Source organism: Centropristis striata, chromosome 15 (assembly GCF_030273125.1).
Source record: "Centropristis striata isolate RG_2023a ecotype Rhode Island chromosome 15, C.striata_1.0, whole genome shotgun sequence".
Lineage (NCBI taxonomy): Eukaryota > Metazoa > Chordata > Actinopteri > Perciformes > Serranidae > Centropristis > Centropristis striata.
Window position 1 is genome coordinate 18,551,359 of NC_081531.1, and position 17,386 is coordinate 18,568,744.

Consider the following 17,386-nt stretch of genomic DNA (forward strand, 5'->3'; position numbering starts at 1 on the left):
GTCTTTTTGGCATACTCTGTGTGATTATCTGAATAACCTGTTTTCCTGTCCTGTTGGACTCTCTGCAAGTAATTTCCTTACGAAGTTAATTGTTAAGAAAAATATTTTAACTAATTGGAATGATGGCTACCAGAACTACAAAAATACTAAAACAACCCAGGTTGTTAAAATACAAAAAAACGTAAAATTGTCGAACTCTTTTTTAATTTGGTGTCTTTTTAAAGTATAAATTCTTTATACAGTCTAAATTATAGGCAAACAGGACTCGTAATTTTCATTACTCATCACATCTCATCAATAGATTTCATTTTGGTTGTATTGCTCTTAAGTCTTTTTTTTGGGACCTTCGCCTCTATATACTACTATTGTGGTTTATCACCAGATCTACTCAACCATGGTTCAGCACTTTTCTTAATCTTTATCTTATCCTTTTAAGCCACCTTTAGAGTGTAGCATCAGCTCTTCAATGAAGTTAAACATATTCCAATTTTTTTTTACATTATTAGTTTAAGAATTATTCAACTTTTCATTAAATTAATTTTAAATCCACCAAATCCTACTTTTCAAACTACACCTACTTTAAGTTCTTCTGACACATTTAACTCCTTAGTTTAATAAATATTATACATATTATAAATATTAGATATTTTGGTCAGTAATCTGAAACAGTAAGCACTGGGTCAGTTTTACTTTTATTTAAAAAAAAAAAACGTTCCCAGGGATGTGTTGAAGAGCAACATCCAAACACTGACGAGCTACATTGTCGGAAAATAAACTCCAGAAAAAAAAACATTATTAACAATTTGCAGGCTAATGAGCCAGCTCCCAGGGAAATATTTTAATTGTTATGATCTCCATGTTCTTTTATAATACAAATAAATGTCTAATTAAAGCAAGACACACAGAGTGGACTCCACACCTAACAGCGGAGCTCTTATGTAACAGCTGTTAAGGCTTATATAACTGTGACAATGTGCGTCAGACACCACACACCATCCATCCATTTCCATCTTTTACTGAGGTGGTGAGTGCCAAATGAAAATGCATTTTATTTGAAATAGATGTGGCCTCTTCTTTTACAGAATAAAGTAGAGACAAATTTAAGTCTAATCGAGTATATAAGTGTTGCAGGTGATCCTGTGGTTGCTCCAACAATGCGTCAGTGTCTGTGATGTCAGCTCACCTTTTTGCGTTGGCGTCTCTCTTTAGGGTATTGAGGTGGAAAAGCGATGGCGCCAGGCAAACTGCAATGTTGATTGGGGTCATTTGGTTTTCGTCCACGCAGGCCACCACGTCTCGCAGGAAGAACAGCAGCGTTCGCAGTGCCATCCTGTTCTCGTCAGGAAGTAGCAAGATGGCCGCCTGAGCTGCAACCAGCTGCTGATCCTTGGGAAAATCTGTAAGCAGACAGCCAACTTCATGTTCACTTCAATAAATTAGCTCTCTTTTGCAAGATTAAAATCACTGTAAATTCATCTTTATGGAATTCTGAAATTAAATGCCAGAAAATGGATTTAGAAAACTAATGGTGTGTTTTTGAAAATGGAAAGCATGATTTGTGGTTAAAATGGGTCAAACTTTACTGCTTATTTTACAAAGTGGGCAATAACATGATCAAATTCAGACTTTTTTTGTCCAATTTTTTGGACTTCCCATGATAAGGTGTTTTTCTGTCATTTATGGTCAAAATCTCAAATGAGATTTGGTCTGGTGTTAGCCAGGCTAGGTCAAAATATGCTTTGATATGAATTATCAAACAATAATAAAGTAATTTTCAGCATTTGAAGGCATTTTTAAATTTGACTATTTTTGACAAAAATCGTTATACTATAGTATGACTTTTTGTTTTTGTCCAATATTTTGGACATCTCATAATATGGTGTTTTTTCTGTCACTTATGGACAAAATATACAAACTAATATGTATCAACAGACTATAATAAAGTAATTTTACAGCATTTTTAGGCATTTTAAAATTTGACCATTTTTGACAAAAATCAACATACTATAGTATGACTTTTTGTCCAGTTATTGGACTTCCCATAATAAGGTGTTTTTTTGTCACTTATGAAAAAGATAAACAACTCATATGTATCAACAGATTATAATAAAGTCATTTTCAGCATTTTTAGGAATTTTAAAATTTGACCATTTTTGACAAATATTGTGCTATAGTGTGACTTTTTGAGTTTTGAAGTTTTTGAACATCCCATAATATACAATAATAAAGGTGTTCTTCTGCCATTTCTGGAGAAACTATGCTTGAATCATGAATCAACAGACGACAATAAAGTAATTCTGATGATACATCATAACAACTGCTCACATTGGTAAATGTGAAGGAAGGACTCGCAGAGTTTGCTGGTGAAGATGGGTTCAGGCAGGTCTCTGAAGTACTGCTTCACCATGTCGGCCACGTCGAAGGCAGACTGACCGTCGTATGAAACACCATCTGGGTCAGACTCTACCAGCTCACGGAGGTACTGGATACGGGACTTCACACCTGACTTGCGGAAAAGTCCCACCTGAGAGAAAACAATACAAATTTTAAAAAAAATACAGTGAATAGTGATTCACACGCATGAAAATAATATCCTCTGTTATTTTCCTTTTCTTATTCCCATTTTTAATTGTTAAAATTTCTGCAGGCCTCTTGTGGTCTTTGGCTCCATTACCTGGTCCAAACACTCAGTCCTCAGGTAGACCAGTGCTCTGAGGATACTGGGAGGAAGCGGCTCTCCTGTCTGCTGGACGCTGAGGAGCAGAGAAACCCCAAAAACCCGCCGGCCTTTCACCTCCATCCCCTTAGTCTTCCTCAGCGGCTTAGGAACAGTCCTGCATGAAAGAGGCGTCCATTAAATCCTCACATTTTTTGGAAGCAATCAGACAACATGGACCAGTGCAGAGGGAAATTTTATGTTATGTTGAAAACTTATCAGAAATTGTTTTTGCAAATATCCGGGGAATTTTTAATCTCAACCAGTCAAGTGTAAAAAAAATGCTCAACTTGGCTGCTGTTGGGTGCGTTTCCTTTTGAAGGAAAAGCCAAATAAACATTTTTTGATTACATAAGTCCCCACTGATCTCTAAAATGTGTATGCCATTCAAAACAGCTCTGCAGGAGAAACATGCAGGCATTGGAAAATCATGGATGCTGATCAAAGAGATTGGACTTCTGTTGAAGTTTGTTCATGATTCTGAACTGACACCAGCAACTTTAAACCATTATTCTAGTGAGTGATTGTTTTCTATTGGACACCAGTGTTCCAGATGCAGGTGGGACCCTGGAGGGAACTCAACTCTACAGACTTGTAATAGTGGTCTAATTTTAAAAAAGAAGAAATCTAGATCTAAAGCACTCAAACAATCATTGAAACCTCTACTTTGTATGAAGACATGTCATCCCCATAGCTTTCACCAAAGTACAGAGTCACAAGAGAAAATGGTATCACACATGCACTCAAACTGCTTTTCAGATCTCTTTTCATCCCACTGTTTTTTCTTCGACATCTAACAGCAGCTTTCGGAAACATTCTAGCTATTTTCAGGAAAATGCCTCAGAGTATCAGCGGTCCCAATCAGCAGCTAATTGCTGTATTTTTAATCATCTAGCACTGGGTTTGGCATCAGTGATTAAATCATTGAAATAAAAAGACTTGAACTAATTGTTAAAGCCTGAAGAGATTTTTTTAAGCTGCCTTACAGTGCTGTGATGACATACAGGTTGTTACTCACATTGTAGTCAATCTTTCGATTTAATTGGTTTGGAGTTCTATTTCTCCATGGAACATATATCAGGTGTCCTGATCTGTGTTCAGAAGGGTTCTCTTAAAGCAAAATTGTGGAACTTTCACCTATAAATTGCAGCTTCAAAAAGGGAGTATGGTGCCTCTGTCAATACCACTCCTGCACTATATCACTTTGGTGGATGGGTACAAACTGCTGGGAGAAGTGGCTCTATACCACCAACCAACATACAGCTATGTTACTGGTTTTGGTGACACAGGATCATATTATATGTAGAAATTGTTTTCTGGTTTTCCCTTGATCCATCCTGATGGACAGAAAGCTTTTTCTTGTTGCTAAAGCTAACTGCTAACTGCTAATTGTAGCTGCGGTCAGTTAGCTCAGTTAGCCCTGCTTCCTGGGAGCACCGAGCTCTGGTGGAGTATTGGTGTATGCACCATTAGAACAGGAGCTTTGGACCACTGGGAGGAGGATATATTCAGGTCTAGGGTGGGTAATGCTGGCAGTGAGCGTCACCATTGTCATGCCAGAACCTGAGCTGAGAGAGTGGGCAATGGATGAAGTTCATCAGCTCCTACAGACATCATGTCCATAGCGAAGAGACTGAAGTGGACGTTAAGGAGCCGTCGGCGTCAGTAATTGTTGGCTTTTAGAGAGCTTCACAAAATATAACGCTGCAGAAAGACACTGACTTGGAAGTCTTGCCATTGGACTAGGAAGTAATATTAGCGTGCTTGCTATGTCTTGTGTTGTCCACTTGGTAGTTTTACAAAAGCTTGCGTAGAACTGTTAATATTTATGGCAGTGTAGTGGTGTACAATTTAAGAAATATGCTTATCTGCTTTCTGGCAAAGAGTTAGTTTTGATTCAAGATTGATAACTGTGAACTATGAACTATGTGTGAAAGTGGTATCGATCTTGTCATCTAAGAGTCCACTTGAGTTTTCTAAAACAGATTCAACTTTGATCTGGTTTGTCTTTGATGTTTCAATGTGTAACCAGTAAGATGACAGTCTGAAGTTATTTGTACTTCACCACAACTAATGCCTTTCCCAAACCAGCCTATAAACTCTAAACAAAGTAATTTGACTTGCCTGAACTGAACATATTTTGTGGGATTAATTAAAAAAGGCTGTGTTTTACTGTCACATAATCCTGTTTGAGGTGAAGAAACATGATGTTCACATAATGTGTGTCAGAACAAGTTATTTGCACTTTAGAGTTTGTGCTCCTTTTAAAACGCCTGCTTTGTTGAACAAAATTGACATTTTCTTCCGGTTTCCAATGGAGGTCAGTCCTGAATTGATTTCTCTTCATTTCTCTCTCTTTCATGTGCTTTATTAAAGTTTAATCTCTGTAAAAATGGAGCAGTTTGAAGCACACCTGAACTACAGGAGGCCTTGCTGATGCTTTTCAACCTGCTGCCACAGAGCGGCTGTTTTTCCTGAATCTCCCCCTGAACACACGCTTGATCCTGAAAATTAAAGACGAATATCTGTGAGGAGTAATTTCAGGAGGGTTTTTTGTTCAATGCTCAGTTCCCACATTCAGCCTTATCTCATTGAGCATAACAGCCCCTGCTAAATCTAATTGGTTTTCTACCAAAGCATAAAAACAAGCAGGTCATGTGTTTACTCAGAAGACATTAGAAAATACAAATGTTCAGCAGAATAAATAAGCAGAATATTGGAATGTTTTATTATTCTTAAAAATGAATTTGTCTCGATTTTGCACGAGGGCTTATTCCAAAAACATAGTGTAGGAGGCAAAACACTGATCTCATTAAACCCATGTATTTCAATAAAAAGTGCAGTGAAAACATCCAACATTCTAAACAAGAACAAAGTTTGGAGCTCAACATTCCGTAAACTTCTTATTTAAAGACCGAGGCCTTGATGTGTGTTCTAGATCTTGTTGTTCCCTCCTTTGTCCTGCTGCTACTGCTGTCCCTTGGGGTTTGCCGTACCCTCGCTATCTCTCTAAGGACATTCCAAACACAAAAAGACAGGGGACCTATTCTGTTGCCACACAGTTAAGGATAATTCTGGTTTACTTCCAACTGGCATATTTCCCACAGATTTAGCTATTGTGGCTCTATGGATCGTACAACCACAGTTCCATTAAATGAGGACTCGCACAAAACAGCCAACTTAAACCATTTCCAAAAGTTTTCTGTGCTGGGGCATCACTTTTTTTGGCATTAACCTTGACTACCTTATGTACATTTTTATGCTTCACTCTTTACTTTCACATTGAGGGATGTAGTTTACTTTTTGTTTCAGTTACTTGTGTTTAATATGATGACTTGTCTGATTTGACATAGCACATTTCTTTTATCTGCACATGAAGCAACCATAAGCTTTGGGTTCTACGAAAGTCTTTATTTTTGTATTATTTATATAAGTATTGTGTGTGTTAGTAATTACAACATTGACATATCTGATTTGACAGATTATGTCAAAGCATTTCATTTGAATTATTTGGCAAAATGCTCTATAAAAGCCAAAGTATGTTTGGGAAGTTTTTAGCTGTACTTGAAAAACAAAAGAAAGACTTGAAAAGTAAGAACTATTGTTACATTGTTGTTTAATCAACCAATCAACCAACCAACCAACCAACCAACCAACCAACCAACCAACCAACTAACCAACCAACCAACCAACCAACCAACCAACCAACCAACCAACTAGCCAATCTTTAATGATATATCTTAGCCTTTCTTACTCTCAGGTTTGTATGTGAGATTATTGTGTATCGGTTATCGGTCATGATAGGGAAGGCAATTATCGATTATCAGTATCAGTTGTAAGAATTCCATATCGTGCATCGTAAATACAAAGATGAAATCAAAGAAAGAAAAGAGGACAGAGACACAGTGTGAGGAAATAGAAAACAGTCCAAGATAAGCTTCAGTGCCTGAGCAGTTAACCGGCGCGCAGGCAGGATGACAGAAGCCAAACCTCACTCGCTGTGATTTCGCAGGAATACAGACACAAGGTGAAGCACCCGCAGTCCTTTCTGGGGTTTTCCTAGAAAGGAGTTTATTCCTCCTGAAGCTTGTTGCTGTTGTTGTTGTTTTTTTGTTGTTTTTTTTTAGCTGAGGCAAGGTTGCACCCGAGCCATGAATAATAAATACATTTTCTAAACAGGCTGCCTGAAATATTTACCCTCCGCCCGCCCACCTGCCCTCCTTTCCACAGTTACTTCCTTGAAGAAGTTTCTCCGTGCAGGTGTGCAGGAGCAAAGAATTTAGGAGTTTAGTTTCTCACATTCCCACACCTTCGATAGCTCTGTCCTCAACCGCTGCTAAATCTTTAACTACATGTCATTTAGCAATGAAATCACCCTGAAAAATCTTACCAGTTCCAGCCCTGCTTACTGGATGGGGAATACTTGTCCATCAGGGCGGTGAGTTTGAGCAGGGAGAGTTTCTGCAGCAGGAGGAACTGGGACACAGACTGGTTCTCCACTCCTGGACTGGTGGGTAGGGAGGGAAGGCTCTGCTCGCTGGACCAGTGCAGCTGCTGGCTCACTCTGCTGGACACACAGCAGTGAGAACAGATAAGTACACATAGGGCTGGGCGATATGGCCCTAAAAGATTATCACGATATTTCAGGGTATTTTTACGATAACGATATTCTTGACGATATTACAAAATACAGAAAATTATATAGAAAATATGATATTTTAGTCTGTATAAATAAAAAACTAAAACTAATCATAAATCTAAAATGTCCCAACAGTTGCCAAATACAAAAAAATACTTTTGTCTCTTGAGTATTAGCAAATATTTAAAAATAACCATCTATGGGGTCCAGGGGCATGCCCCCCTGGAGATTTTTTTTCCATAAAAGCCCAAATTTGGTGCCTCTCACACATTCTAATGCCACTATTCCATCATATATACTGATCTTATCATTGCCTTTTTCAATACATAAGTGTAAAGGAGAATAAGGGTTTGAGTATGTTTTATTTAAAGCTTCTTATTTTGACACTCTGCTGAGAAACGGCAGCGCAAAATAACTTTATATTATGAATAGTGTAGATATACTTTCAGTAGCTTGAAATGTGACGTTAGAGCAGCACATGAGACTTTGGCGAGCCGCCATAGTCTAGGTCATTAATGGAAACCCTTACACCACTACGGCAGGAAGTAGGAATGTTGCCTATATCATGATATGCATTTTTTTTTACCCATAAAAAAAATATACCGGTATTATCGTGAACGATACGATATGGCACACTCACACACACACACTAAGTACACAGCAATCAAGAAAAACGAACAGAGAACTTTAAGCAATTAAAATAGGACACTTCTAACAGCAGAATCCTTCACATTTGGTGAGACAGACTAATAAAACAAAAAAACATATGTGACATGGTTCAGAGACAATACGTGTGTGTGTGTGTGTGTGTGTGTGTGTTTACTACACATTCAGACACACCTAATTGGACACCTATATTAAAACTAAGCCAGTAAAAAAAACACAGGGCAGAAAGAGATAAAAAAGCAGAGTCCATAGGCGTCCACTGACGATGTGGTTGACTTTACATTACAGGAGAGGCCTCATAGCTTTTTATTGCTCCATATCTGAGAACAAATATGCAACAAAAAAGGAGATATAAAAGCAGCACTATAAAGTGGCGATCAAAACTGTTCACCATGAGCTTACTGCTTTTATCTTAAGTGTCTCACAGTAAGGCCACTTTGCCTGAGGGAATAAATCCCAACTGTTGTTATTAGTGCCCTGAAAGACACAAAGCTTACATTCACAAATGTCCAGGGCAACTTCAAGTGTCCAATAATTTGTCTGGATTTCTTAGACCTGTATGGTTTATTTTTGACAACATAAATTAGCTTTGAATTATACTCCAAAATTATACTCCTCCTGTTCGAAACTGCTTCGTGTCAATTGTCTTTTTAATGACCCTGATCTGTTTTTATTAACACATTGAGTTATATTGCTTGCAAAACACAATATTCTCAAAAATAAAACTTAATTGCAGTTTTCATTATTTGCATTACACTCCAAGCTTTCTCACCTGCTCCTGGGTTGTGGTGATCTGGTCTTTGGCTCCTCACTGTTCACAGCTACCTCCTCATGGATCTTTACCTCTTCCTCATCATCATCATCATCATCATCATCATCATCATCCTCCTCTGCCTCTTGTTGCTGCTGCACTTCCAGGTGGATGTGGCTGGGCGAGGACGGGCAGGGCGAGGCGGCTGATGAGCCGTGGTCAGGTGAGTCCTGGGAGGAAGAAGAGGAGGACGAGGAGGAGGAAGAGGAGGAAGAAGAGGAGGAGGAACCTCTCTGACAGTCGTCCTCGGATAGATTTTCAGTCCAAGTGGAGACCAGTTGTTGGAGGTTGCCGATCCTCTCTAAAACACTGTCCAGAGCCGAGAAAACGTCTTCTCCTGCCAACAGCTGACTCACCTGAGAGAGGAAAGTAAAAAAAAAAAAACGTCACTATAATAAATGAGTTTATATTACATTGCATTTTTCAATTACTACTGACTTTAAGGAGAAAATGGCAACAATAATGCATTTTTGTTGTTGTTATTTTTAGCTATGTTTTTTTATCAAGAAAGAAACATCACTGAAATTTAAATACATTTTAAAAATAAAGTTTTTCTCATAACCCTTTGTCACTGAGTCAGCAGATTTTGGGACTTTATTGCCGCTCATCAGTTTTGGAGGACAGGTATGACTCAATTTCTCCATGGGTTAGAAGTAAAAAGAACAGGTTCCTTAAAAGCCATTACCAAATGACTTCTATAATATTTTATGTCAACTTTTACTTCCATGGGTGCCATCTTTTTGTCAAAGAGGGTTCCAACTTTATTCCAAATGGCTCCTCTTCTACTCCACAAAGAAACATGCCTGAAGCAATATGATTAATTTAAACGGAGTATTGTATGGTTTTAATCTAAAATGGAATATGATACGAGCACTCACAAAATGATGTCTGGCTTTATGGGGAAACTCCATAAAAAGCTGAGCTTAGCAGAATCAATATCCTCGATTGAATGACCTGTGTTTTTATGGACTTTCACTCATCCGCTATAGTGACAGTGAGGGGTTCAGCATCACGGACAGATGCCCTTCAACAGATCTCACCAGTTTCTATAGTTAAAGGAAGGGGCTTTGTTCAGAGCAATTTAATTGGTTTGTTGAAGTATAATATGAAATGTCACACACATACTGGGTGACTGTCACATCTTTTGTTTACATCTATATGGAGAATGTAACTACAAGAGACTAAACTGGCATGTAATCTGTAAAAACTATTAGTCTGACAACATTTAAAAGCATAATCTTTATACTTGTTCCTCAAGGGCTCAATCTAATATGAAAAAAAGGGAAAAAAGAAGAAAAATAATGCAGTGTCTTTTGTGTTATTTTGTACTAATAGCACAATGTTGAAATAGGGATAATGGCAAAGAGCCTGTGCTCGGAAAAGTTTATGTTGTTGTACTTGCATAAAAAGTGCTAAAGTAGAAAGAAAGAATAAAAAAGAAAAGAAAACCTTCCTAATTTCACACATCTCCATAAAGTGTACAAAATTGTAGGATTGTTTCGGTTACTTGCTAACTTTAACGGTCTGAAGGTAAATATATGTCAAATTACCTAATTCATTACTGACATAATATAGATCTAAATATCTACATTGGCAAGAAAAAAGTACCGGTATGTAAACCTTTTGAAATTACCTAGTTTTCTGCATTAATTTATCATAAAATGTGATCTGATCTACATCTGAGTCACATGTATAGAAAAACACAATTTGCTTAACCTAATACCACACAAACAAATATAATATTTCATGTCTTCAGTGAACACATCCATTAAACATTCACAGTGCTGGTGGAAAAAGTTAGTGAACCCTCACTAACCTCAACCAAGAGCTTCTGGTAGCTGCTGATCAGACCTGCACAACGTTTGTTATAATTGTTTGTGTTGTGTTTGTCTATACTTGGGACTTAGATGCAGATCAGATCACATTTTATGAAAAATTAAGGCAGAAAACTAGGTAATTTGCTTTTTCTTGCCACTGTAAGTGATAAAATTAAATACAAGTAACAGTCTTTGGACCCACCTCTGACTCCTCCCCCATCCGTTCTGCATCGCTGCCACTTCCACCACTGCCACCTTCACTGTCAGACAGCTGCTGGTCGTCGGGCACGTTGTCATATATACTCAGCCGATGATCCAGCACAGCGAGCGGGCTGGGGACTCCGACGTCACAGGAAGAAGAAGACGAGGGGTCCTGCTCCCCGGTGGCCAGAGATGACATGCCGCGGCGGCAACTGTGACGCCCGCGGTATCCATGGAAGCTCCCAGTCCTCCAGTTGACTGATGTGCTGTCGATGATGGGGGACAGGATGGCGTGTTTGTGTGCGAGGGAGGTGGGGAAGGTCCCGGGTTTGTGTCCATGGGGGACCTGGAAGACCAGACTCTCGTGGCTGATGTTGTTATTGTTGTTGATTTGGTTCCTGTAGTCCTGAGAGGGCGGGGGTTTAAATAAAATGATTATGTAAGGAACATAGAAAGTAATCACTGAATAAAGAAAGAGCTCCATTTATTCAATATTATTTAAAATGTCCATTTATGCGCATAAAGATCAGAAAATATAAAACCAAAACCGTATAGGCCTTAGTGTTATTTGTGCTCTGAATGGGTTCAAAATTTGACATAATGTTTCTATACAATGCAAGATGTAATGTAAGTAACAGTGTAGAAGCACATATGTGGAAAATATGTGGAAAAACACCATGTCTTTGTTAAATACCATTTTCTGTTATAACTCTTAGTTCTGGGCCTTCAAAAAATTATATTCCCATCAGCCTTTGTCTTAACCTTTGTCTTAAGCTTAATCAATGTTTTAACACTAACATGGCAAAAATTGTTGAAAACATTTTTTTGCCAAACATCAGCTTGCTAGCATTGTCATGATGCCATGCTAACATTACCATTTAACTCAATGCACCACTGTTCCAAAGCCCAGCATCACAGAGCCTTTGCTTGGACTGACCTCTGTCCCTGTGTGATTCTGGTTGTTCCGGGTCGTTCCAACGACCCCAGCACCACTGTTGGAGCGCTTACAGTTACTCCTGACCCGGGTGACTGGGCTGGGCGTGCTGACGGTGCTGCTGCTCTCCGAGTGGCTGTTACTGCTGCTGCTGCTGATCGTGTGAGGAGACGAGGGCGAGGAGGATGCACGGCTGTTTGGTTGACCCAGCAGGCTGGAGACATTCAGGAAGATAGAACTCAACTGTTAGAGCACTGGGAATGAAATGTTGGTGTAATAGTGGCACAAAAATATTCCAACCACAAGAAAAATGTAAAAACTTTCTTAGTCTGAATAAAGAAAGTAGCCCAAGGTGACATATTACCCAGCTTCTTTTATTGTCAGTACAATGTTGTTTTCCAGTTGGGTATTAAACATATTTCCTTGGATCTGGTTAAAATTAGTGTTCGAGCATCCTTGAAGTAGCTTTAAAACAGCTGTTAATGTTGTTTAACAGTCTTAAGATTCCTATCCACAATCCTTACCTTGATGGGCCGTGCAGCCTCTCCATTCTGTCCACACTCTGGACCTGAACCGGTCCACTGATAAGGTGCCGTGCACTGTCACCACCACCACTCTGAGCTGAATGGAGGAGGCCATGTGTTCCCCTCAGCCTCAGCTTCTCCATCTTCCTCAGCAGACTGGTACCCTTCTTCCTGGGCGGTTTGTCTGGGAGGCAGACTTCAGCCTCCACGCTCATGTTGGATGATTCTCCACAACTTCCACCAGGAGAAGGAGGTCCACTAAACGAGGGATCCAGACACGTCGTCTTATTCGTGGAGGAACAGCGGGAGGAGCTCCGACTGGTCTCCTGTTCGTCTGTGGTGCTGGTGGTAGCACTGATGGAGGCGGCTGTGATGGTGGCAGCGTCTCTGTGCCTCTTGTGGTGTCCGTTTTGGCCTTCACTCTCGGTGCTGCTGGAGCTGTGGATGGAGCAGACTTCATGGTGGTCGCTGCCATCACACAGAGACGCCTCCTGGGGTCCGGTGGGGCTGTCAGACAAGCGAAGGATGTCCAACGTGGAGTCAAGGCGTCGCCATCGCCGCGTCCGCCTGTCGTAGGTCCAGTTTGGGCTGATGGCACAGAAATCTTCTTCGTCACAGTTGTCTCCCTAGAAGAGGAACAAGAGTTCAGACACACAGACAAGAGCACACAAAAATGTAAATATGGCACACAAATATTCAAACAGAATATGCACTGACACTAATATATGCAGAGGAGAGACATGTAAGCAAGCACAATAATCTGCAAACAGAATACATGCACTTAGATAAACACCGAGGCCTGAAATTTACACAAACACACAAAGATGTTTCAAATAATTTATACAAGCGTAAACATCATTATACATTCATACCAACAAAAGCATATAAATACAGACTGAAATAACTATACAGTGTCTAGAGTATGTGGGGCTGCATTATTTTTACAGTTTAAAATATAGTTAGATTGTTTTTAGGATATTTTGTGGATTGAGTAAAATTGTCTGACTTGAAGGGACACAGGCTTTATACATCAAGAGCAGTTCACTCTTGCAGAAGGTATTTATCTGCCAGTTAAGGTCTAAAAAAAGTCTCTTCAATTCTTAAAGTAGCTATAGACGAGTAGACTGGGTACAATCTCCCAGGAAAATGAAGGCTTAGTTTATGGCACGAAGGAAGAGTTGACAGTGGAATAATCAGAGTAGCTGTTTAAACTGTACCCGACAAAAAAAGAGCCCTGTTGATAGAGGAGGCAAAGAAGGTGAGTAAAAAAAGTCATTTTTTCTACTAAGCTAGATCAGTAGGGTAACATAACTCGTCCACTTTTTAACACTAATGTGTTTTTTTTTCTTCTGCCTTCATAACAGAGAGCAAACAATCTGACATATTTTTGTAGGCCAACCTTGAATTCTTGCATTGGATTTTGGATAATTGCAGAAAATAAGCTCTGTGGCAAAACACGCGTTGATTACACGTTTTGCTCAGAAGGATAATGAAACACCTCTTTTATGTTTGAAGCATTAATAAAGCCGACATAAGTTTAAAAACAAACGTTATGCTAAAGAGAACTACACCACGGTTGCATGACTTGAACGCCACTACCGTTGTGCTTCAGATGATCTCTGACAAGCTAACAGGTCGTTTTGAAAAGCTAGCGAAACTGTTGCCTAATAAATTGTTTATTTACATAATCTACAATCTACAAAAGCACTGAAAAACACAAATTTAAGGCGGACTAGTGAGTGAGTTCCCATCCATTTACAGTTAAGTTTAATCTCCCCTGTAGTCTTATCTAGCCACTTGTTAGCAACCCCCTTTTCAAGGACACGTAAAAACACCAAAATTCAGGTATATTAGGAGGTATTTACTAATGTATTTTATGTTATACAACAAAATGCAAAAATCTCTGAAGCTTGTGTTAACCACTTAGGTTTCTTGGTTTGCACAGTAGTCGGACTGCTAGTGCTAGCTGTGTTGCTAACGATACAATGCTATGAAAACGTCGATCGATCGAGTCATTTGTTCATATGAAAATCAATAGACAGAAAATATTTTCTCCACTGTGCAGTTTGTTTGGAAACAAATACAGTTTAACCAGATATTAAGTCTTTCTTGCAGTCAGTCCAGTAAGTGTTTATAAAATAAATAAATGCTAATTTGATTTGATTACAAAATGAATTGCTTGTGGCTGGTAGGGAAATTGTTGGCAAAGCAGAAACACCTCCACACTTTACACCCTGACATGCAGCCTGAGTAATCAAATCCCAATTACATATCACATAACATTAATATGAAAAGGTGTCAAACAAGGTATCTGAAACAAAATTCTGCATTCATTTCTTTATAATTTAAGCCCGTGTTTTCCTCCAGGACTTTTTCCTAGAAAGAGAAGCTGTTGAGGAAAAGGAGGAGGAGGACTGATCAGTTGATATCAGTCAAAATCAAGTGATGCTTAATGAGGAGATTTCATGGTGTGACACTCCCCATGGCTCCGGCTGCTTTCAAATGAGAGTCCTGCTGTGTTTGAGTTTCTCGGTGTTTGCTCTCAACACTCACCCTGCGTTTTGATCTCCGCGGCTCCAGCCTCATTTCCACACATTTGTTTAAAGTGCTTAATCTCCTGAAAGAGGAAAGCGAAGGATGAAAGTGGATGGTGCTTAGACTGAAAGTGTCACATTATAACATTAACCTGCTATAGAAATGGTAGTTTAAATTGCAGTAGCTACTATCAGAATAAAACAAACTTTAAAAAAAGAAAAGAAAAAGAAAAAAGAAACCAAAAAAAGCAAGCTTGTGACTAGAAGGCAGCCAGTTTAATCCCTGGACCGGAGGGATAAATCTGAAGAAATAGCTTTATCATTACTCTCATTACCATTAATGTGGTGCCCTTCAGCAAGGCACTGAACCTCTAACAGCTAGTGGAGCATCTCATTGGCTACAGACCAGAATGTGGTGGTTGTAGTAAGTGTTTGTGGAATAGAACTATACTGTAAAACTGTTTATTTACCAGTGAAACTACCATGGTTAAGCACAGTTAAAGTAGAACTCAGTAAATAAGCATAATGACACTGATGTGGCCAAAAGAGTGCATTGTTGGACCTGTAAGTCCACAATGATGCCATCGCACAAGTACACTGCATCACTGAGGCATCATTTGCCACTTTAGTAAAAACTTTCATATTGAAAATCCTCTGTCCTGAAGATAGTATGCATTGATATGAGTAAAGCAGGTTTGGGAAGGGGCCCTGGACCTTTTCAGGAGCACAGCTGTGTGCTCTGTGGGCTGGCCTGCTGCTGCCTGGCTGTATTAAATTATATTAAATTGTAAAAGTTGTTCATGATATTATATCCGCACCTCCTCTATGGCATTTGGAAATAAAAATGCACCTGCGTTACCTGAAAAGTGAGTCGAGGGCATCCTTATCCAGGAAGTGGTGATCACGCTTCGCCCACTCGGTGTCAATGGGGAACCTGCAGTCTGACACACACAAAGACAGATGCAACAGTAAGACGCTGTCTGGGACATCGTTTGTATCATTTTGCAGATGACACTGTGAGCTGTGTGGATTACATTAACAGCCTCATATTTACCTTTGAATAATTGCACATACTGAGGGAAGCCGGCCGCTTGCAGCCAATCACAGGCCTCCTTGGCTTCAATCTCTGCAAACAGCGAGAAGGAAAACAGCGTTTGATTCAATTAAAATCGTTTCATGCTCCACCCGCTTTAAGAGGCCAAATATTTGCCCTTAATCAGTCGTGTGTTTATGAAGTTTAATTACATTTGCATTTGGGTGAAAAAAAAACACTGAAAGAGGAAAAATAGAAGCACATGCACGTTTATTAATTATCTGTGACTCTTGGAAAAGGCCATTTTAATTACCACTAATTGGCAAAGTCTGGGGATAGGGGCTTCTGAGAGAGACCAAAAATACATTTTTCATATGTTCTCCCCCCTCTATCTTCTATCCGTCTGCCATGGTTTTTGCAATGGATAGCCAGATCAATGGGACAGTTCTTACATGCCACTCATTTGCTTGTGATACCCATAAAAAGAGGATTTATTTCAAAGGTTTGTGCTTTGTTTGTAATTTTTTTCCTCAACATAAAAAACACAACATTTGACACTTTTGAATCTTTCTGCCAAAACTAAGATCTTATCATGATGTCAAGCTCACATGCAAACACCATCCTTTCTCTGGTTTGTCAAATCAGTTTGATCAGTTTCAATAAAAATGTGATAAAATTTGCTCCTTTTCCTTGCTTTGACTGTGATATTTGAAGCATTATCTTCTACATTAGATGTTTTTTCAAACCTAAGCTGATGAAGAGAAAGAAGAAACAGACTTGCAAAATATATCAATACACAATCCAAATTTCACTGATAGATGATCTTCATAAGGGCAGAAAGTATCCAGGTAGGCTGCATAATTTCTTTGTGAATAAGGGTTGAAACACTAGAACTGAAATTAACATTAGTTTTATACAGAACATATAGTATCCTCTCACCTACTGTACTTCAAATTGGTTTATCCTCCTTATTTAAGGTAAAAGGTTGGAAAATTTGAATTTCCATACTAACATTTCATGATTATTAATACCTACACCCAAGTTGTACTGTTTTGTGATTCTGGGTGTGTTTACTTTCTTTTTCCTCAATAAAAGTACATTAAAGGTTTTTTTTTTTTTTTTTTTTTAAGTATTTGGATCGGTGGTACCTGCTCTGGTATCAGACTTTTTACTTCTACTTTTTTTTTTTTTACGACTAATTATTGTCAAGCAATGTCAAGGACATGGTGACAGGCTTAAATTAATTCATGTCTGTACTCTTTTATGCTAAAGTGGCAGCCATTTTATCAAACCAATTAAAAGGAGCCCACACATAGCCTTGATACTCTGATGATGAGCGCGCACACACACACACACACACACACACACACACACACACACACACACACTTCAAAACAACATTAAAGGTATGTGCATACATACCTGCATATACTGACACATACAACCAATTACTTTCCACTGCAGTCAAGTATTTTTGTGGAGACTCTGATGAAAAGTATTAGAAAAGACTG

General features: G+C 39.0%; 1 protein-coding gene across 1 annotated transcript in view; it reads right to left on the bottom strand.

Annotated features, from left to right (window-relative positions):
- si:dkeyp-23e4.3 (rho GTPase-activating protein 7) overlaps nt 1–17,386 on the bottom strand; it is a 41,534-nt gene that overhangs the window by 13,197 nt on the left and 10,951 nt on the right. The window contains exons 2-12 of the mRNA XM_059352181.1: nt 15,897–15,968; nt 15,702–15,783; nt 14,862–14,925; nt 12,309–12,934; nt 11,788–11,998; nt 10,852–11,256; nt 8,794–9,188; nt 7,107–7,283; nt 2,675–2,834; nt 2,326–2,524; nt 1,184–1,397 (exon numbers count right to left, since the gene is read on the bottom strand). Of these exons, the coding sequence (XP_059208164.1) occupies nt 1,184–1,397; nt 2,326–2,524; nt 2,675–2,834; nt 7,107–7,283; nt 8,794–9,188; nt 10,852–11,256; nt 11,788–11,998; nt 12,309–12,934; nt 14,862–14,925; nt 15,702–15,783; nt 15,897–15,968 (2,605 nt within the window). The remainder of the gene's footprint in view (nt 1–1,183; nt 1,398–2,325; nt 2,525–2,674; nt 2,835–7,106; nt 7,284–8,793; nt 9,189–10,851; nt 11,257–11,787; nt 11,999–12,308; nt 12,935–14,861; nt 14,926–15,701; nt 15,784–15,896; nt 15,969–17,386) is intronic.